Source organism: Conger conger, chromosome 8 (assembly GCF_963514075.1).
Source record: "Conger conger chromosome 8, fConCon1.1, whole genome shotgun sequence".
Lineage (NCBI taxonomy): Eukaryota > Metazoa > Chordata > Actinopteri > Anguilliformes > Congridae > Conger > Conger conger.
Window position 1 is genome coordinate 40,942,222 of NC_083767.1, and position 22,461 is coordinate 40,964,682.

Consider the following 22,461-nt stretch of genomic DNA (forward strand, 5'->3'; position numbering starts at 1 on the left):
TTTCAAGGAAGGAAAACCAGAGCCGGATCTGGAGTCATGGAGCCAAATTTGAGGATCCCTGCCATATCCCTGTGTGGGCCATAGATTCCTAATCCACAAGCTCTGTGGTGAAACTCTAAAAAGGAAATGACTCCGTTGGGATCTTAGTTGTTTTGTCCTAGCCTCAGGAGCATGCTCATGAGGTAATCACTTGAATGCAGTGTCTATTTGCAGTGAGTGGGAAAAGCTTTGTGATCTTTTAGGAAGGCAACATCAGAGTTATGGCACTAAGATGGCTGTGTGTGCCAGGAGAGTCATTGTAGCTAGCGGAGGGTAGCCTGGAAATGTGATTTTTAGCCACTGGGGCGGGGATATATGGCTATGGCCCGTTGCCCCAGTAGTGACATTATGCGGTTTATGATAATGAGGAGGTAATGGATGCAGAGGGAAGGTTTGTCATGGGCTAAGTCTGTGCCGAGGCCCCCTAGTGCGAATGCTCCATACAGGTGTGTACAGTAACCGACATTTCCTCACGGGCTGGGCTGCTTTAACTGTGCTCCTGATCTGTAATATCGAAAATACGCCCCCAGCTGGACATTACTCTGTCCCTTCCAGTCGCATGATCTCTACAGGGCCCTACAATCTCTACAGACACACTTTAACCCCTTTAGGAACAAGCAACATTACTACACTTCCTAAAAAGGTCTTAAAACAGAGTGCTGTCGAGGATCGCTCAGAAGGACTGGCAATAGAGTAGCATCGTGACGTATGTGCAACCAGAACAGTTTAGCCAGGGGCACAATATGCTGTTTCCTTGAACAAAGTTGAAATTTTGGTCATTAGTCTAGTCCCTGTCGGTATGTGCTGCAAGAGCTGCCATCTGTTGGAACTGCCTGTATGTCTGTGGCACCGGTGCATTGTGGGATGTGCTGACTGTGATGAAGAATGTTCTGGAACAGCCACAGACTTCAGTCACTAATTCAAACTGAAGAGCGGCAGTGAATCATGGCTATTTCCCTCTCGAGAGCCGTCGGTCAGAAAACCGTCGCTAAACAAAATTATAAGAAAAACACATATGTGTGGCGGAAAATTAGCAGTTTTTGTCGAATGTGAAGAGGGTAATTATGCAATACACAGCTTTGCTTCTGTTGAGCTTTCAACAGTAAGTATGTTCCATTTATGTAGCATGTAATTTTAAAACATTTTGCCGCGACACATAACCAAAGGACCTGCTGTGGAAATGACGCCTGCGATGATTAGCTGTAAATGATTCGCTTCATTCACAAGTCACCGACACGTTCCCTGACAGAACGGATATCTACATCCCTTTGCCTTTTTTACATCTCCTGTTTAAGTGTGGCTTGAAAAGCTTGTCATTTTCATGAATAGGTTCAAAGAAATCAGTTGATGTAGCATATTCCGAATCTGAGATTGTTCATTAGGACACATGCCTAAGTAGGCTCAAAACTTTCAATGCAGGTCCTTGCTTATGCAAATAAATCCCATCCTGCCTTTCCACTACGTTTATCCCTGTGATATCGTTTTTCTTGCTGATATCAGCACTGACAATACACTGGAAGGAAAGCGTTTCATTATGCCAGGAGTTCATTGGCAACATAAAGGACAGATTAGGATGCACTGCTATTGCAGGTTTGACGCCATTCAGCATTCAAATAATTTTAGTCTTCTCTCTGTTTGTGTCACGAGGGTGTATATATTTAGGTTACTGTCAGTGCTTCTGCGCTAACGGGATGACGTCATCTAGAGCAGTCCCTCAGCCATGAAAATTGGTTAACAGGGCTTTCTTAGTACAACTGCAAAATAAAAATGAAGTCAATCTGTATTTTAGTTTTATGTTTATTAAAATCTTATTAATATTATGTTTTTGCTAAAGAAGACAAGATATTGTCAATGGGATGAGACATTTTGGACATTGAAGAGGCTTGTTTTGCCAATGGGGCAAGGAAATGTCACTTGTCAACACAAAACAGGCTAATATTTCCCACTTGGCAGAAAAGAAAAGTTTGACTTTAAATCATATTACAAGACTGCAGGCCCAGCTTAACTCTTAAAATTAATTATGTTGCGATCGAACATGTTTAAAAACAGTATTCTGTTATACAGGTTTGCTGAATAATTTGCCTTCCTTCTCTTACAATATTAATTTCCATGGCTGAGAACATTCAGCTCCATTGAATCATTAAGCTTTTCCAGCAGATTCAAATGCTGCATCTGACCGTACTCATTGAAGTGCAGAGTGCATATATTCTATGGTACTTCCTGTCCATCTTGCTTGTGTACGTGTGAGCCTTACATAATTCTCTCAACTAATGCACAAGGCAGTTTTAGATTCTGGCTGTATCAGATCGGTGGTGCTTATTTACATGCTGTTTACGATTCATTTTACCAGACTAAAACAGTACCACTTCTCTCTGCGCTAAAAGAAGCGCAGACTCACTACAACAAACACGCTTTCGCACAAACACACCTGCACACACACACCGATATATCAGTCTTAGCCTTCTTTCTCGTACTTAAGGTGGCCCTGCACCAATGCTCAACAATCATTTTCACCAACAAAATCTACTGCTCTGTTCAAAGTACTGGTTAATCCAAGCCTTATATCTTGGTAAGGGTGTCAAATATAAAAATAAGAGAATAGTTTATCTACCTGATTATCAACTGTTGAAAGACTGAAAGGGGCGTGGCATGCTGGTGTGTGTGTGTGACCTGGATACGGCTGAAAATATCACATTAGAAATAGTACAGTGCCAAATGTCCTTGATTTATATTTTATGTTCCTTTGCTCCGGAATGGGGAAAAAAATGTGTGGCAAAGTTTCAAAGCTGCCACACATATGGATGCTTGTAAATGCACCTACGCACACACGTTCTCCCACACACACTTTTCTACGGACTGCCACACACACACTTACCTGTCATGGTGCTTCTCTGTATGTATGAGCACTTACCTCCACTGCATTGTTCCCGCTCCTTTCTTCAAGGTCCAGCTTGCCTGTAGGCCAAAACAACTCTATTCAACACACACACACGCTCCTTTGAGCAACATGCAGGAGAGAAGCTCACTCCGTTACGTGCTGGAGTTGAGGTTTGGTTCATCCTCCAAAACTTTGGGCTGGTTTCAAGGGCACAGATTAAGCTTGGTCCTGGACTAAATTGATTTATTTTATGGAAAAACTCCATTCAAAATCAAATTTAGTCTAGGATTAGGACTAGGTTTAATCTGTGTCTGCAATATTCTGTCAGAAAATTCATAAGAATTCATGAGAAGCTATTTTATATTGCATTCTTATCACTTTCACAAGTATAATCTTGACTTTACTGACACAGCAGTGTAAGACTGGCACCAAAAGTATTTGCCTTATTTCATCATTTGAAGTTAAAAACAAAGCACTGCGTCAAAGAAGACGGGCATTCAGGTCACGACGCTGCATAAAGGAGATCAACACCCACAGTGCAGAGCGGTGCAACGGGACGCCTAATTGGTGTGTTTTTGGCTGCTGAGGGTTTTGCCTGGTAGTCAGAGACAGAGTCTTGACACCGTGCAGAATATGGGGCATTTTTCGCTATAACGAAGAGCGGAGTGGAGTGGGGGTGGGGGTGGTGTGGCGGAGGGAGGGCGTCGGGGGGGCTACCGATCGAAACCCTACCTGGTGGGGAGCCTCGCTTCCCCCGAAGCTCCACCTGAGTTCCGTTATTCCTGCCGCAGTGAGCCTTGCCCCCCTGCTGCCTCTCCAGCTCCCCTGCGGAACACAAACTCATCAATATTCACCAGCCCCCGGGACCACAGAAACAGGGCCTGTTTGCTTTATACAGCCCCTGTTTTCATATCAGAAATGCCTGTGGGATAGTCTGAGAGAAATCTTCACAATCACTGAAAGGGCTTCGCTAATTGCGCTTTTTCATTTTATGGATTTTCTTGTCAGCTCCGATCGGGATTTTTCAAGAAGACTCTGCTGTTTTTTTACTCTGCTGGGTTCAGGAAGTGTGATTTGTATTTCAATTAGAAACACTGTATGGGTGTGATTAGAAGACTTTGGCTTGCAACAACTCAAAACCTGCAACATAAGATATTGCCTTATATATAAGATATTGAATATGAATAAGCCAAAATCTTAAAAGTCATGTTGGCAACAAGAGTCATTTCCGGTTTCCATGCCAACTTCTGGCCTTAATGAGCCTTATTTAGCATGAACAACCGAAAACTCTCTATGCATGTAGTTTTTCCTGACTATGGCGGGTATCATAGGAGCCATCTTTGTGTTTCAGTTCCCCAGGTTTGGTAGTGTGAACATGGCCGATTCAAAGGGCTGGTGTCGATAAACACGTTACCGGCTCCCCCTACGCCTACTCAGCTATTTTCACAGCAGAGATGAAGAAGTAAACAATGACTGCCGCATTCTTTGTGTTTCCATGTCGGTATCTCTGTATCTGCTATGCAATGCAAATGGAATCCCGGTTATTCTGGGTTTTGTTGAGGGTACGCAGCATTTGCAAGCACTCTCTCATCTCCTCCTATCATATCCTACCGTATCCTGTATCTATCCTGGGGCTATGAAAACATATCCGCTGTATACATAATGCTTTGTTTGTCTCTGCGCTACGTTTAAGTGCATTGTCTTCATCTAAAATGTCCCTTATGTCCATAGGAATTAATTGAATGAATCATGAATTTCTCTGACTCAGCGATTCAGGTAGGACTACCTTTAGAGAATGGCCCCACATGAAGCAGGGGAGTAAAGCCAAGCCTGTATTTCAGCTGGCATTGAATCATCACCATAGCTGCCAGAAGTAATAATTCACAGTGGAAACGTTTGCTTATTATGGATGCTCCTACTCCTGAGACACATTACAGTCTTCTTCCATCGCGTATTACGGATGTTTATAACATCACCGTTTATGCTGACATCTAAGCTCCATGTGCATTCAATCAAAATCTGAATCCCTCAAAGAAAATCATCTTAGACAACAAAGCAAAGTCTGGCAAATTACTTTCCCAGAAACTATTCTCTGGCAGATCCACTTTTCTTGCAAAATTGAGAGATTTTGAGTGATTTATGCAGGTTTTTGTTCAGCAGTAGTTGTTAGACTGCTGAATCATTTCCTGATGAGTTTTCCATCTTGCTACTAGCTGTCAACAACAAACTGGAAAACTTTTGTGCCATTTTGAAAATGTTTAGGCTGGTAAAAATATCCGATGAGCACAGGAAAACAGCTTCTTGGAGAAATCCTTAGATAGCTGTCATGAGATGGATTCAGTTCACACAGAGGTTTTACTGAGTGATAAAAGTTGCCAAAGACACAATAATATCAGAAAGGCTTTCGAATGGGTCATGAGACCAGGTTGCACGTACAGTATATTAGTTCCACCTAAGTGATCATAAATTATGAGAATTATGAATTATGTTGCATTCGGTTAGTACTTTATCCTCTTTGTTTACATATAATAAAGATAAATATGTACGTATATATATATATATATATATATATATATATATATATATATATATATGCTAAAGTTCTGGACAGTCACAGGATTATTATTTGTTGTTTTGGCACTGTTCTCCAGCACATTGTATTTGAAATAAAACAATGAAAATGAGGTTAAACTGCAGACTTTCAGCTTAAATGTGATGGCAATTACATCAATAACAATATAAGTAAGTATGTGTGACTTCAGCTGATGAAGTACTTGGTACAACTCAACTCGGTTGAAGTCTCATACACTTAATGATACTGTGTGCAACCCAGTGTCCCAGTGGGGGGGAACTCACAGTCGATGCGGATCTGCTCCATCTCAGACACCTCGGCAATGGACTCCTTCAGGTCCTCCACAAACTTCAGCAGCTCCTCGGCACTCTGGACGCAGAAGTTGAGCACCTGCTTCTTCTCCGAGCCCGAGTAGGGCGACACGATGGTGATCCCGTGGGGGTAGTCTGTCAGAGCAGGGCAATTGGACGGTGACCCTGGGGTAAAAATCCAGCTGTGACCAGTTTGAGATTAGCAGCTATCAGCCGTTTCAAAACATAGCTTGAACTGGTCAAACCATGTTGAGTATGGAGCTGGTCTGAACTGGTCAACCAGCTACCAGCTGTTTCAAAACAGCTAATCAATCAATCGGTTTTTATTTGTATAGTGATTTAACAAAGGAGCTTTGTCACAAAGCAGCTTTACAGAGAACCGGCCCCCAAGAGTACGCCTAGGGCAACAGTGGCAAGGAAAAACTCCCTGGCTAAGAGGAAGAAACTTTGAGCAGAACCTGACTCAGAGGGGGAACCCATCTGCCACTGTTTGGCGCTGGTGTGTTGTAAAAAAAATATGAAAAATAAAAATAAATGAGAAAAATTGTAAAAAAAAAAGAAAACAAAATTGTAAAAGCTAACAGTTTATATACCTTGGGAAACCAGGTGTGCTCAGTGTTTGGTTAAATGAATCACCTGTTCAGTGCTGAAACACAGGCTTTTCATGCAATTTCAGCGATTCATTGCACTGATGCTGCACACAGTGTGGCCCAAAGCCTGACGCCACACTCAAGACACTAGCTTATCACTTTGGAAGCAAGCAGTCTTAGATTGCAGACCCTGTACCTCTGATGCCAAATAGTCATACAGCATGCAGAAAGAAGGAAATGCAGACCCAAGCAAACACAATCCCTGTGTCAATTACTATTGAGTGCTTTTAATACCACGTTCACCTTCAAGCTGACAGATAGTGGTACAACTGAGAAGAGCGATTAATTTGCTCCACAGACCAAACTACACCTACATTTGGTCATTTCAGTGTCTCTGAATTATTATATTTGGACATGCACCCCTTCAATCCCAAACTAATTTAAATTATTTATGCACAAGTGAATATTTCAAAGTGCTGCAGGTTAATTCTGATTAAGGAGCTTGCCTTCAGATTGCACACAATCAAGTGGGTGCAGAATAATTGGCTCAACCAATTCACTCCATAAATATTTAAGCTACAATTAGCAAATAATCATCAATGAAGGGTGAGGGGAACATAAACTAATTAACTGCCATTGAGCAGATTGAAAAGCCAGAGCCATACAATTTTTTGACAACTATGTATGTATCCCAGATCAAGAATTAATCTGTATCATCATATTGTATATTGTTCTGAGATTGACGCAGACTTCAAAGCCCATCAGTCTTAATTCAGGAAAATCTAAAATGGTGCATTTGAATGCTGCCTTGCAGAAGAACCTTGAAAAACAACAGCACATTCATGGTTCATTCTAATGATCTGCTCTGAGCTACACCATTTTCGAAATAAGGACCATTTAAAGAGTTCACCATTTCAATGACTTAACGTGTAGCCAGCAGCAACTAACCTTGGTGGTGATTTCCAATATGCAGAACTACAGTCACAATATTCCCTATATCTCATGTATACTTGCCCACCCTCTTGGCATCATTATGGAATCAATTCAAAAGAATGTAATCCTGATACACAACGATTCTCAATTAGGTTCTGGCAGATCAACCATTTGCAGGAAATATCATCATGTGGGGCTGTAAGCCTTCTCTGGATGTCAATACCACCCCCTCCCACACTGGCTCGGTTATGTTTATGAGACTCCATGAAAATAGCCATGCTGACAATACAGCAGCAAAAAGGCCTCGAAGATGCAGGCAGCCATTTTAAATCAAGCCCCAGCTCTGGATGTAACACACTCAACTACACAGAAGCCCTGCTTTCTTTTTTAAAGGTAAGCTGTGGACCTCCATTTTGCCTTCCTGTTACCTTAGTTACACTGCAAAACATCTGTCTTATCAAGTGTCTTGTAATGAGACTTTTTTTTCTCTCTCAAGTAGAAAATATTTCAGTTACATGTCACTTGTCAAGTGAAAATGTCTCATCCCAAATCTTGAAATTGTCTCACCTCACTGGCAATTGTGTGTCTTACTGAGGAAAATAGTAATAGAAATAAAAGTCTAAATATAACACATAAATACTAATTGAGTTTGCTTATTTTCTTTGGTCTGTGTAGTGCAGTATCGAGGGAGAGAGAAAAAAGCGGCAGGAGAAGAGGCGAAACTCACACTCGTTTTCAAAGAGGTGGAACTGCATTCCCAGGAGACCCATGGCTTTACAGAAGGTGTAGGTAGCTGAGCTCTTTTTCTTTGGGCTCAACTTCAGGATCTGGGAACAAAGTGGAAGCCGAATGCAGTTCTTAAAATCGAAAAAGGGAAGGGGGCAAGAGCATAATGTAATTTACGCCGATACCACACGTCCGTCTGGGTAATTAAGTACACTGAGGGGAACACTCACCGAGGCAAAATTAGCGCATTAGTTCTAACAGTTGAACTAATGGCCTAATTTTCACATTCATGCAAACATATTAGGAGAACGGATGAAACCTGGGAGCCATAATCATATTCATTAATAACATTAACAGCCTGGCGTAAATCTGGACAGAAGTGTAGAGAGGAGAGCAAACAGTAATGCTTTAAACAGCCAGTGCGTACGGTTCTTTCAATGCCGTTTAAAACCCAAGCATTTTTTTCCACCGTGACCGTTATATACGGCTTGGCTGTGATGAAGAGGGAGCCATTTTCATACATAAATTATGCAAATAATTCGAGCTCCCAAGTGGCTTAGTCTGTAACGGTGTGATTCCCCAATCCACATTCTCGCTGGATCCAATCCATTGGCTTCCCAATCACCGTCTGCCATTACTGCTTTTCAGTGTTCAAAATATCACATCAAGCCATGTAAGGTCATCGGAAAAAATAAAAAGAAACTTAAAGAGAAATAATAATAACTCTGCCCATCCAAAGCTGGGATTTTTAGACTGGGATTTACTAAATTAAATATTATTTCTGTGCCAATATTTTCTGCACATATTGCTTTCTTGCATCTATTGAAAGACTCCCATGAAACAATTTTTCTTAAAAAATTGGCTGCGAAAGTACTTTCAATTTTCTCATTCCTTTAATACAGATTGGGGAGAGAGGGGGTTTAATTATGCGCTTAATACATCATTTTAATATTATATTTAAATCTGGCTAATAAGGACATTCATTACTCTGGGAATTACATTTATTGCAAACTTATTTCAGTGACTTTCCCTTCATTAATCATACAGTATTCCTAGTGACCTAAGTTTCATCACTGACCCAACTTTTTATGCACAATGTTGGCATGGGTCTTGCTTATATGTACAATGTGGACAATACAACTTTTCACAGTAAAAGCCTGTTTAGCAGAACAGCTCAAAGCAGAGAAGACAACTACCTGCGCACAATGGAAAATAAGCACAAGATCTCGCCCCTTTCAGCCAGAGTGTGTTATCCCAGCCTGCTTGGCAGTCAAAACAGCTTAACACAATTTACAGCAGCAAAGGTTGCCATTTGGGGCAAGACAAGGAGGCGTGGGCTTCTTACCAGAAGGGTGTCATTTTAAATCTTAATAAATCAATGCTGTCCTACCCTCTAACAAAGTCATTTGGAATGTAAGCTATGAAGGTCTCTCAGGTTAATGTTTCCTGCTATGTGAGTGCATACGCTTTGCAGCATCAGGGTTTGAAAAGCTTCAAATTGATCATTCGCTTGGCTGCATTCCCATGACTCCAGACAGGGCCAGGCTGCGGACCAATGAGACGTGTCTTACCACGATGAGGTCATTGAAGAGGAAGACCTCCCTCTGGTGGGCGGCCTGCTTCTGGGCCTTGTTGACGTCGGACACTTCGAAGAGGCGGCTGCAGCACACCAGCCTCCGATGGGGCACAGAAAGCACCTGGCGGAGTCCAGAAGATGGGCCTTTTATTCGGATTGGCTGGGGACACCATACCAACTGACGTCGTGCAGTGTAAATAATGTCTTAAAAAGCGTTTTAGTCTTGTAATAAGACTTAAGATCATTACAAAATATTAGCTTGCTTTAAGTTACTGTTTGCTTGACAAGTGACATTTTCTCACCACATTGGCAGGTTTTTTTTGTGTCATTTAGCAGAAAAGTAATAGGAATAAGATGTTAAGTCTAAGTACGTAAGACTGACTTATTTTTTCATTCTTGCAGTGTGACTGTACAGATCTCAGAAAATAGTCCTATGAGGTGTACAACAGGGGTTGTGGTCAGCTGACTCCAATTCCTGAGGCCGAACCTTGCCAGCTATACGGTTCATGAAGTTTCACTTGCACCTGGATTTTCACTGCTCACACACCACCTGCTCACCTGCCTGTAGCCAAAACGTTTTCGCCCCGGAGAACAGATGGGGTAAAATGCTGCGTTAGCCGCAGGCCTGAGAACTGTTGACAAGCTCTTCCTAAAGACTCCCTTTTGCGATCGGTTCATCCCCCCTCCCCTGATCTCTGTAAGCGGGGAGTCAGTTCCCTGAAGCTGAGATGTCAAGAAAGAAGGCTGGGAGTCAGGCCATCTCCCACATTTCCTAAACCCTTCCTGCTTCTGAGAGTGTTTCCTAAACCCTTCCCCTGTCTGAGAGTGTTTCCTAAACCCTTCCCCCTTCCGAGAGTGTTTCCTAAACCCACCCCCCTCCTGATAGTGTTTCCTAAGCCCTCCCCCCTCCTGAGAGTGTTTCCTAAACCCTTCCCTCTTCTGAGAGTGTTTCCTAAACCCTCCCCCCTCCTGAGAGTGTTTCCTAAACCCTTCCTGCTTCTGAGAGTGTTTCCTAAACCCTTCCCCTGTCTGAGAGTGTTTCCTAAACCCTTCCCCCTTCCGAGAGTGTTTCCTAAACCCACCCCCCTCCTGATAGTGTTTCCTAAACCCTCCCCCCTCCTGAGAGTGTTTCCTAAACCCTTCCCTCTTCTGAGAGTGTTTCCTAAACCCTCCCCCCTCCTGAGAGTGTTTCCTAAACCCTTCCCTCTTCTGAGAGTGTTTCCTAAACCCTCCCCCCTCCTGAGAGTGTTTCCTAAACCCTTCCCTCTTCTGAGAGTGTTTCCTAAACCCTCCCCCCTCCTGAGAGTGTTTCCTAAACCCTTCCTCCTTTGGATCCCATAATTACGCAAGCCGAGAGATACACTACAGCAGAGACTGCTGCATTGAACTGGAGTCTTAAACCCCGGTACAAGCAGCCCCATGTAGATTCTCTACCTCACAGATACTGTCACACAGACACCCATTACTCGCCGTATATCATTAAATCACTCTCATTACGGACTGGAGACAACCTGACTGAGTAAGCACTCTTCTTGGGGAGGCAATTAAAAATTCTCAGGGCAGGGAGAGGGCCCGCCCACCCCATCGCACCCCCCTTCCAAGATCAGTGTGTCATCCCAATGCCCTGGCTGGTAGAGATAAGCACCAAGCATGAGTATATCCTTGAGGATTACTGCTGCAGTAGAGGTTGAGTAGAGACACTCAATTGCACTGCAATTGTTTAAAAGGCAAGAACCCCCTCCCCCTCTTCACCTGTATCCTAGCGATAGGAGACATACATATATACATAGCTTTGACACAGTGCAAGGCTGGCTGATGGATGGCTTTCTTTAGAATATGGACTTCTGTGCACACTACATGTCATGACATTAGGCTAGAATCATGCTAGCAGTTCTGACACTGGCCAAATGGCTGGAGTTCTAACATGGATAGTATACCTTCCTGGGGAAACTAAGATGCTGCCGGAAGTGGCGATGGTAGGTCAGCACTGAACAATCCCGATACTCCAATACAGTGACGGAGGCTGTGCTGTAGCAGATGCCATCTTTCAGATGAGACCATATTATTTTTATACTACAATGATATACAGTGTAAATGACATTTAATGTGGTGTTAAATTGTTATAGCTGGGTAAAATAGGATAATTAGCTGTTCGCTTTTCAGTCCAACTTTTACAATCCTATCTCTCTTTGACTGATAAAAAATCAAAGATAATGAACGTGCATAGTGAAAGCTATAGCTGAAAGCTTTATACTAAATATTAATATGCACTCTTTTTGCTGAATTTGTGTTAAAGTAAAATAATGTTTTATCCATGTTTTATGTGCAGAGATTCTCATACCGCTGGAATTCCTTGAAAGTTCCCACAATGCTCTGCAGCTCAAAGCCGTGTGCGTTTACAGCCCACTGCCCCATTTAACAAAAGGGATTAGAGTCGGAGGAAAGATTACAGCGGCGCACGGTCCGTTGCCTGCCTGATGCGTTGATGAGGGGGATTAAACAAGTGAACGAGTGATCCAGCACTTTGTGAGAGCGAGTCAAATCCCCCCCTATCTGTGCCCTGTTCTCAGGGTAAAAGGCCACACTTCTGTCAATGTCATCGCCAGCCAACCGCAACTGCCCACGTCGTCTACTGACATTTCAATAAATTACTTTTATTGTGTAGCAGCTCATTATGTGTTATCTTTAAAACATTACCTTAGCTTTTTATGTTTAAGGAGAGTGGACAATCTGTCCCTCCTTATATGGACCTGTATATTTTTTCAGGTTCCATTGCCCACTCAGCCCAGAGCTTAAAGGTGTGCTCACATAGAGCTGTGGAGGCTGAGACCAAATGAACACCTTACACAGAAAACTGTCACCGTTCACACATGACACCAGGAGTGTAGCAGCAGACAGACACTCACAGTCTTCATGCCCACGATGGACTGCTCCACCTTGGTGACGTAGGTGACGTGGTCCTCGTTGGAGCGCAGCTCCCTCAGCTGGATGCGCTCGTAGATCCCCACCACCATGTCCCGCGGGATGTCCGCCCCGTCATCCACCCCTAGGAGGCAACACAGAGGCACGGCCAAAGATTGAGGCAGACCTGGGTCAAATATCAGCCAGACCTGGGTCAAATACGTCTGGGACTCAAGTACTTTTCCAGGCTTTATTGAGCTTGTCTGGTGTATTGGAACCTATGAAATACTCGGTTGGCTCAATAGCACCAGGCAAGATCAATCGAGCACAGAAAAGTAATTGAATCCAAAATAATTGCATATAACTCAGGTCTGATATTAGCATCTACAGCACCTACTTTTTCCTGTTGAGAAGAACGGGGACAAACTCCATATTGTTAGTGAGTTCTAAGTAACCCCACAAGCCCAGTGTGAACAGATCTATAAAGCTCAGCTCCACAACAGCCTGAGAAGACTGAGAAGGAACTCACTTCAAAAAGGTAGTTTGAGACGAAGCAAAAACTGTCTGCCTCTTCTGACTGCAACACTGAAACTTTGCACACTAAGTTTCTCTCCCTTATGAAATAATTATACTACGGAGACAGTGAGCATTGCAAAGTTATGATGGAATAAATAGGTATTAGGAGAAGACAAAGACATTTGGGCATGAGAACCCCAACTATTAATTAAAACCAAACATCACCTTTGAGTTCAAAATTCAAAGCCTCGGCCCTCTTGTAAGTAAGACAAACCATCAAATTAAAATTCTACAATTCCACAGTGTCAGACCATTGCTCTCTGGGTATAAAACAGTACACCACGCACAATGAGAGCATTCCCAGCTCTACCCTGTCAGACCGTACATCGCTCATTACCCGCTGCGATGGAAGCCACTGTCATGCCTTTCGCTCCAGAACGCAGTACTGTAAAGCATCCCCCTGTGATGTTTTTCACCGGAATATGTTGGTGAAATCATCTTTATTCAGAGACATTGCCCAAATGTCTCGCTCTACTTCAGACAGGAATATACAGTACCACGCCATCACTGTGTGAAGTACATTCAGTTACAGAAATAAACTATGTGATTTTCAAAGAAGGGACTGTTCAGAGATATGAGGGATGGTTTTACTGGTTTTGAACAATCTACAATTATATAAAAACAAACACGACACACACACACACCCACACAGACACATGCGAATCAACCTGGTCTGGTAGCTGAATTCCTATATGTGACATGCTTGAGAGTGACTATGTTTTTTGTGATTATGTTTTGTCACTATTTTATGTAAGTTAAAATATATTCAGTGTATTTATATTACATTACATTACATTAATGGCATTTGGCAGACGCTCTTATCCAGAGCGTGTTCAGACATAAAATGCTTCTCTGAATTAATGTGGAGGGATGCAGTGGATGTGAACAGAAAGAACAACATTTACTGGTTTTACTGGTTACCTCAGAGAGAGAGAGCAGAAGACATATTATATAAATATAAATATAAATCTCTGCAGAAAAAAAAGCTGTAAAAATGTTATTGCTTCCAATCTCAGTGCATGCGTGTGAATGTGTACAGTACGTATATGCACTGTATGTGTATGTTTGCATGCAGCAACGCATATGTGCATCCTGTATGTATGTATGTATGTATGCATGTGTGTGTTCTCGTCTGGATAAATAAAATAGGCTCATTGAATTGAATACACAACAATGTTTCAGACCAGGCCTGCAGGAATCGGAACCGCACTGAGTGGACTACGTGCGCTGAACATCAGCTGTGCCTCAGAGCGGCGGTGGGGGGGTGCTGGGGAGATGGAGACGGCTTTCAGGCAGTAGAAGGGATGAAAGTCGGAGGCAGAAATGTCCCGGGGTGACATTTTGTGAACAAAGACAGTATTCCAACAGTGTAACTCTCAGACTGCCGCCACATCAGCCACATTTTGGCAGAGTTTCAGAACAGCATCATTATGACGGCCCATTGTAGTCAGACCAAAGGGCACGGCTGCCATGACTGGGAAGAAGCGGACCGTGTCAGAGAGCGGGGGCTGGGAAACACGAACAGGTCTGCGTGTCGACAGGTGTTGCCACGGAGATATTAAGCTGCTCCCAGAATGCCTCTGTGACAGAATGAAACTCAGGGAAAAATATATTGCTTGAATCCTAAGGGAAGCGATGAGAAAATCTGAGCTACAACAGTCATTGGCTTTCTCGCATTCTCGATACATCCAACAACACACTTATCTTGGAGTTCATTTTCAAATCGAATTACATCCCAGCCCCAGTAAGATAGGCATTCCAAGACCAATGGTAATATGTTCTATTGAGAATGGAGAAAGAGACATATTTTTACAGATATTTGCATGAATGAGCACACACAATTGAATGTATGTTAAAGTAGAAAATTAGAAAATAGAAAAGTTACTGCAGAAATTGTTCAGCCTTGTGATGTTATGTAAGGTCGACAAGCTCTGATTGGCTCCCTGCCATGCTTCCTCTAGACATAACACAGACACAGTTGATTCACATTTGACAGATTCCATCAAATGTCAAAATGTTAATGGATGTTTCCCGTGGGGCAGATTGTCCCTAACACAATTCTGATTTGCACCACAATCCACCATTCACTGTAACACCCAATTCTACTAATTTTGTTTTGCAGACATGACTTTACATTACATTATTGGCATTTGGGAGACGCTCTTATCCAGAGCGACATACAGCTGATTAGACTAAGCAGGACACAAACCTCCCCTGGAGCAATGCAGGGTTAAGGGCCTTGCTCAAGGGAACTACCAGCTACCAACCTTGCCTGTCCCAGTCATTTATCTTAACCACTAGGCTACAGGCCGCCCCATGATTAGCTAATCAGTCGAATGAGGTGACTGAATGGCTGGCTAGAGCGATACCTGCTACCCGTCCTTCCCAGGATGAGGCTCACCTCTCAGGTTGCGAATGAAGTCCTCCAGCATCATCTTGCGGTCGGGCTTGATGTTGGGGCTGTACATGTCCGTGTTGAGGAGGATGATGGCGAAGGCCAAGATGAAGATGGTGTCGGGGTTGTGGAACTGCTGTACCACGTCGGGGTTGCACATGCAGTAGCGCTGACTGTGGGAAGGGAAGAGGAAGAGGAGGAGGAAGAACACAGGTGAAGCTCTGTGATTTGGCTTCAGATAAATAATCGGGTTCACTTCGACGACCTGCTCTCATTCCCAGCCCGTTACTGATGGATGGTCAGAAGCCCTGATGTCTCTAAATGACGCACAAAGAGTCGTTTGGCCTAACAGACTTCAAAAGAAACCCTCAGCATCTTTATGTTAATGCCAATGGTAAATTAAGTTCATGAATCATGAAATATGAATTCCCCTTTACCCTTGATATTGATGTTACATGTTTACCCTTTGATGTTGACATAACATGTTTAACCTTCACTGCTGTAAAAACCAGCTATGCCAGCTTGAATATTGAGCTGGTCAAGATGGTCATAAACTGGTCTAGCTGGGTACAAGCTAGTTAACCAGCTAGTACTGGTAGGTTGTCTGAGCTGGTAGCTGATCGACCTGATACCAGAAGTTTCAAAACATGCCAAACCATGTCAAGCTGGGAGCTGGTCTCGTCGGCAGAACCTCCAATTTAAGCCACGAGTCAAGTAATCCTTCAGCTAGTTTGGCTCTCTTTTCAGAAAACAATTCAATTACTCCTGAATCAGACTCATGAGGAGATTGACAGTGTGCTGTTTGTTTCATTGATCACTTACTAGCTCATAGTAGTGTGTCAGACAATGGGGCAATATATTGAAATGTCCATCACAAACAAGCACGTAAGTTCTTCTTTTATGAGATAGGAGTTGTTGATTTGAAATGAGCAGCCTGTTCAAAAATATTTTCAGGTGAAAATAATAAAACCTGCAGCAATAATAAAACTAAGGGCATTTAATTATAAACAGGAGCAGCTACATTGACGAAAGGAAAAAAGCTGAACTTTGTTGTTAAATTTAACAACTTTCAGTTACACATCTATAGACAATGACAGATTTTGAGATCTGACAAGTAGTGTGAGGCTATTTGTGTTAAGCTTAGACCTTTTTATCAGCTGTTGATTAAAATACATTTGAGCATTTTCTCAGTTGTGAATTGAAGCCTTATCTTGGAAAAGAATCAAGGCGGATATCTGCACTGGGACTGCAAACTTCTCATGCATCAAAAATCTTGGCATCTGTCAGAAATCTACGAGCTGATTGACAGAACCAGGGTTGTAATTTTCATTTAAAACTGTTAATGTCTTCCTCCCCAGCTTCTGTGATGTTGTAAGGTCTGAGTCCATTTCCCAAATCCATACAAAATTCACCACCGTTTTGAATTGCTCAGTTAAAAATAAACGTAATGATGCAGCTAGTTACTGTATAGTTATTGCTGTATAATGCATATTTGCCACTACTCTGTCATGAGAAAAGCATACACATCAATTTAATATACAGATCTGGCGAATAGTGAAAAATCATGTACACATGAATAGAACTCAATCTCACAGAATCCAATGAGAACCACTGTGTGAACAGTTTCCACACCAAATCAGATGGGGAAACTCCTCACCTGGCTTCTCAACCTGGATTATTATTATTATTATTATTATTATTATTATTATTAATAATATTATACCTCTAAAATATTGGCACATCTAAACTGTCCAAAAGGGAAAAATTTAAAGAGAATAATTAAGTGTCTTTCAGCTTCGGGAGAGATGAAATCATAAAAGGCCAATTGGCAACAACAAAATATCAATGGAAAAATCAATGACAACTACAGGAAAGTGGATACATAAGAGATGCTGTACAGTGCGGAACAAGCGTCAAAGAAATGACGCACTCTGGACATAAAAGGGGATGACATGCCCTTTGGGATAATGAAAGCCCCTTCATCTTTTCTCCATAGCTACAAGGAATTATCTTTGAACAGTGCATAGTCTTTACTGAAATTATCAGCTCTGAAATAAATCCAATACAGTCTGTCACACCTGGAAATGTATCTATGGTAGCAGTAATGTTGCAAAATTTCACTTGCGTTGTGAAAACATCTTAAGGCATCAGTCTTCCCACTGTGTGCTTGGCCTTACTGGAGGTTTAAATTAAGGATAATATCCAATGGATCAATGGATTGAATTGAGAGGTGAAAGCTCCTTATATACTGCATAATCTGCATGTATTCCACACCATTCGCTGAACTTATTTCGCAATAAGGTGCATTACATTACGACATGGCATCTTGTAAGCTGAAAGATAAGTCACAATGATCCCCAAATCAAAGTGTTACGGTTGAACTACAATATAGCATCGTCCAGGGCTGAGACAGCCATGACTTACACAGAGTTTCTCTTTACCAGTTACTGCTCAATAAAGTCTCCTTTATGTTTAGGGCAGAAGGTGTGAATGGAAACATGCTAAAATGAATAACAGAGAAAAATATAACATCGCTCATCATCCCACAACTTTTCAACAATCCCCGAATTACCCTGGAATGGCCTATGGGCATACACTCAGTTATGCATACACTCAATCTTTAATAGCCTCATCAAAACTGATGTTGAGACAATAAACTGGTGTCAACAAAAATGTGTGATTTCCATAAAAATGTGTGGGTTTTGTCGACATTTGCATATCATGATATCTGTCTTACTGATGTTTTCTCTTTGTCAGACTGCAAAAAGCTCTGGACTATTTGTTGCACGTATTTTATCCATTATCCATACTGCACACACACACACACACACACTGACACACACACACACACACTCGCACGCACACACACACACAGACACTCACACACGCGCACGCACACACACACACACACACACACACAATTACAGCTGAAAATTAGGTTCCCGTTTCCCTTGAAGATCGCTAACTGAGGGCGGGGGAAGTGATCGCAGAGAAGCGACGCAGCTCGTCATCCCTCTCCCCGGCTCTTGTTCTGGGACTGCGCACGACATCATCCGAGCCTCGCGCAGCACCGCGTTCACATGATACCAGCCTCCCACTCAACCGCCGCCGAGCCCCGCTCTCCCCTGTCTCATTACGCTCTTCAGCACAATCAAAACAGCCCATTAGGAGCGAGAGTTGCAAACGCAAACAGGTACCCACCTTCCATTCTTCGGCACGACAAAGCCTTTGTTCCCTAAGAGGTAATGACAAGGTTTGCTTTTCACACGTTCCTGCGATTCGGCTTTCGGATTTCGAGCACATACGTGGCTTTGTATCTCTGGGGCGTTCTGATAATGGACACATTACAATCATAGAATTTGAAAAAAACTCGCTGAATATGTGCACAGTGGAATGCCCAGTGTTAATTCAACTTCAGTAGTGTACATAATGAGTCCACTTGGGACCACATGCACTCTGTAAAAGTTGATTATACTACAGTGAAAGTTTTATTGAGTACACTGGCACAAAGAGGAATGACTTGCGGTGAGGAGAAGCGGTTTCATCGATGTCCCTGTGCGGATTCCAGAGAATCAGAGAATCAGAGAATCAGAGAGGCAGAGAATCAGAGAATCAGAGAATCAGAGAGGCATATGTTGAGTAACTATTCCTCACAGTTTCTGTGTCAGTATTGAATGCAGGCATACAGTAAATATTTGGCCGTTGTATTATGTAGCCATTGAAAATATAATTTTATATCTCACAAATAACTGTCTGAAAATTACACTCACTGAGCACTTTATTAGGTATTTATTAGACTTCTGTTGCTGTAGCTTATCCACTTAGAGGTTTGACGAGTTGTGTCTTCAGAAATGCTCTTCTGCATACCACTGTTGTAATGTGTGGTTATTAACTCTCTTAACAATGTTTCTGCTGGCAGAACTGCTGCTCACTGCATGTATTTTTTCTGCAAACTCTAGAGACTGCTGTGCGTGAAACTCCCAGGAGATCAGCAGTTTCTGAGATACTCAAACCATCCTGTCTGGCATCAATAATAATCCCAAGGTCAATGTCACTTAGATCACATTTCTTCCCAATTCTGACATTTGGTCTGAAAAAAACAGCTGAACCTCTTGACCACTTTTCTGCATTTACATCACAGGGGTGTTCTCATCCAGAACCCTGTGATTTACACTATCCCTCCTATCTCTCACAGAGCCATGTGAGAGCCTCCTATCTCAGCTCTCTCAGCTCTCTCAGTCCACTCCTCCCCGCCAATCCATGTGGGGAAGATTAAACTCAAGACAAAGGTGAAAGATATTTGCTTCAGATGCTCTCTGATGGGGGACAAGGGATTTATGATTGGGGGCGTGTAGCAGCAAAAACCTAACTAATTCTGTCGTGTGAAATGGGATGGTCAGTATCGTCTTTGATGCAATTCATTCCCCGGGCCTTAAATCTTCAATGCTGGCAGTTTCAGGAGTGGTGCTTGAATGCACAGCTTTGCCCGGTGAATGTATTCCTGAGGCGAACAGGATGTACTCCAGCGGGCATGGACACAAGCGTGTTTTTATACTTTATGTAACCAGGGAAGGTCCACTGAGAGTGTGTTTCTCTTTTTCAAGGACAGGCTGGGAGAAATGCCGGGAAGAACAGCTGAAATTGGGGGGAGAGGGAGATCAGAGGTAAAGCCTCAGGAGAATTTGTTTTCGGTTGAGGGCCTTGCTCAAGGGGGCTTAAAACAGCGACTCTACAGTGGCCACTCTAAAACCATACAACTGGGCTACTCTGCCACCCCACATCTGGACAGTGTAGGCAGGTTAGTGATACACAGCGAGGTCCTCCAGTACAGAAGAAGAATGCTAATCGGTCTTACCCAGAGTAAAGAAGGCCTGTAAGAATAACTTCTGAAAACCTGCATTATGTCTTATTAATGTCTTATTAAATTGTTATTAAAGGCTTATTAAACTGGTATTAAAGTTTTATTAAAGGGTTATTAAAAGTCTTATGTTTGTACTAATTTGGTCTTCTTAAAAATGTATATCGATTTAGACTCCAATTCCAAATGATATTTTGTAGATATTTTGAAAAGTCAGCAGTGAAACATTGTTGTGGCACTCCAGGACGAGCATTAACACTTGCGTGGTCTTCATAGTTTGTAAGAATCCGGGCAGAAATTACCCACCCACACCAGTTCCCCTGTGATAAAGCCTCTTTGAATCCATGAATCAATATTTTTCATGTAAAAACAACCTGGCACTGATGAATAAGCTGGTGAATAATTTTTCCACTTCACAGTCCAAAGAGTCTACGCCACCTGTTTTTACTACGAAAAAGGCATAACAGCCAACAGTAATAGATTTATTTGGTTTGTTTTAATAGATGGCACTGATTTCATAACTGCAGGTTTAATAACGCCAACAAAACAGTTTTTGCACCCTGATGGTGCACACTTTTATACAAAGTATAAAATAAAAAAATAAAAGGAATACAACTTTTTTCTAATGGTTGAGTTTTTTAATACAGAAAAAAATAATATTTGAGGGGTTTTCAGTGCAGTTTTCAGGGTCATTTTAGACACGAGGACAAAATAAGGGGTTAAGTCATTCTGTCCCTCCATCAGAGTGACTTTACCACTACATCTCCAACAGGCCCTAGAGATGATTTATCCAATGACATGGTCTTGCTGAGGACATGTGACCACCTTTCATTCTGCCATTATGGTCTTTCTCAATGAATAGCTCACGGTCAGTGATAAGTGGCAACATTCTCCAGCATGTTTCAACATTCAAGTGGAGTGGGATCAGACTCATTCAATATCTGTCCATGACATGAACACTAATATAAATGCTGTTCAACCAATTGAGAGCATTGCCCTTCAACCACAAAAGCTACCTGACTCGCATTGCTAGAGTAGGTATACTGTGAAACTTTAAGTTAATGCGAGTAAAATGCAGCACTTCCGTTCACAGAATAGCAAGAACATTTCTACGCTGTTACTTCTGGGTCCCCTGGGGTAAGCCTTCAAGCCCCAAAAACAAACATTTCACATTAATGAATTAACTGCACTTTGGTTCAATGCATCTCAATGAAACGTGATTTTATTCCCCTCTTTGTTTCAACTGACTAGAGAAAAGTGGGTCTCGGGAGATGCATCCCAGAATGCATCATCATCTACAGCAGCAGTGATTCACACGCCCCCTGTCAGCCCGCACGTCTCCTCAGAGGTCTGGCCGACTTTGTTACCTGAGTACACTTCCAATCTTACTTTTAAATGTGTGCATTTCACATGTATGCATCCCAGAGCGCCAAACCCCAGGGCTTTTTTAAGTGGATGAATTTTAACAGTGGAGATCTCATTGCTTATGCATGCTATAACCGCCATTTCAGAGCAATTACTCGCTTCAGTAATGAATCTTGAGAAGGCAACGGAAATCAACGCAGGATCTTACTTACTTACTGTGAACTTGAGCTCTGCAAACAACTCAAGTTGATCAAAATGAATTACGTGCTCTAAAAAGAAACACATTTCAGGTTAATGACTTATGTATGTGTTCCTGGTTTTGATTTGAACAGAGCCCTTCTCTCTTTGGGAAATACTTTTTCTTGGCATGTTTCGTTAAGCTCAGACAAATAATTAATGAGCTGGCTCTCACCGTTAAATTCGCCTACACACCGCTCTACATAATCTATATTTTTACATAATGTTTACCGTGGCGAATGACACTGATGAACAGTGGAGCTATTCCTGCACACTGGCGAATTTCAAAGACGTTTTCAGTGAAAAGAAACGAGTGCACAAACATATGGAGCATTCATTAGAGGATAGGCCCACTCCTATTGGCTGATTTTACATTTCTGGGCTTTCAAGTACTTTTTTCATACAGAGACATCAAAGGCAACAGAGGCAAGGAGCCGAAAAGGGGGGAAAAAGGCGGCGCTTATATAACACTGAATTATTTTTAAACCAGCTGCGCTTTCTGTT

General features: G+C 42.3%; 1 protein-coding gene across 1 annotated transcript in view; it reads right to left on the reverse strand.

The window, feature by feature from the left end:
- Positions 1-22,461, reverse strand: part of LOC133135745 (IQ motif and SEC7 domain-containing protein 3-like) — a 59,217-nt gene that overhangs the window by 1,706 nt on the left and 35,050 nt on the right. The window contains exons 5-11 of the mRNA XM_061252993.1: positions 15,504-15,670; positions 12,532-12,671; positions 9,621-9,746; positions 8,051-8,150; positions 5,774-5,935; positions 3,650-3,742; positions 2,951-2,994 (exon numbers count right to left, since the gene is read on the reverse strand). Of these exons, the coding sequence (XP_061108977.1) occupies positions 2,951-2,994; positions 3,650-3,742; positions 5,774-5,935; positions 8,051-8,150; positions 9,621-9,746; positions 12,532-12,671; positions 15,504-15,670 (832 nt within the window). The remainder of the gene's footprint in view (positions 1-2,950; positions 2,995-3,649; positions 3,743-5,773; positions 5,936-8,050; positions 8,151-9,620; positions 9,747-12,531; positions 12,672-15,503; positions 15,671-22,461) is intronic.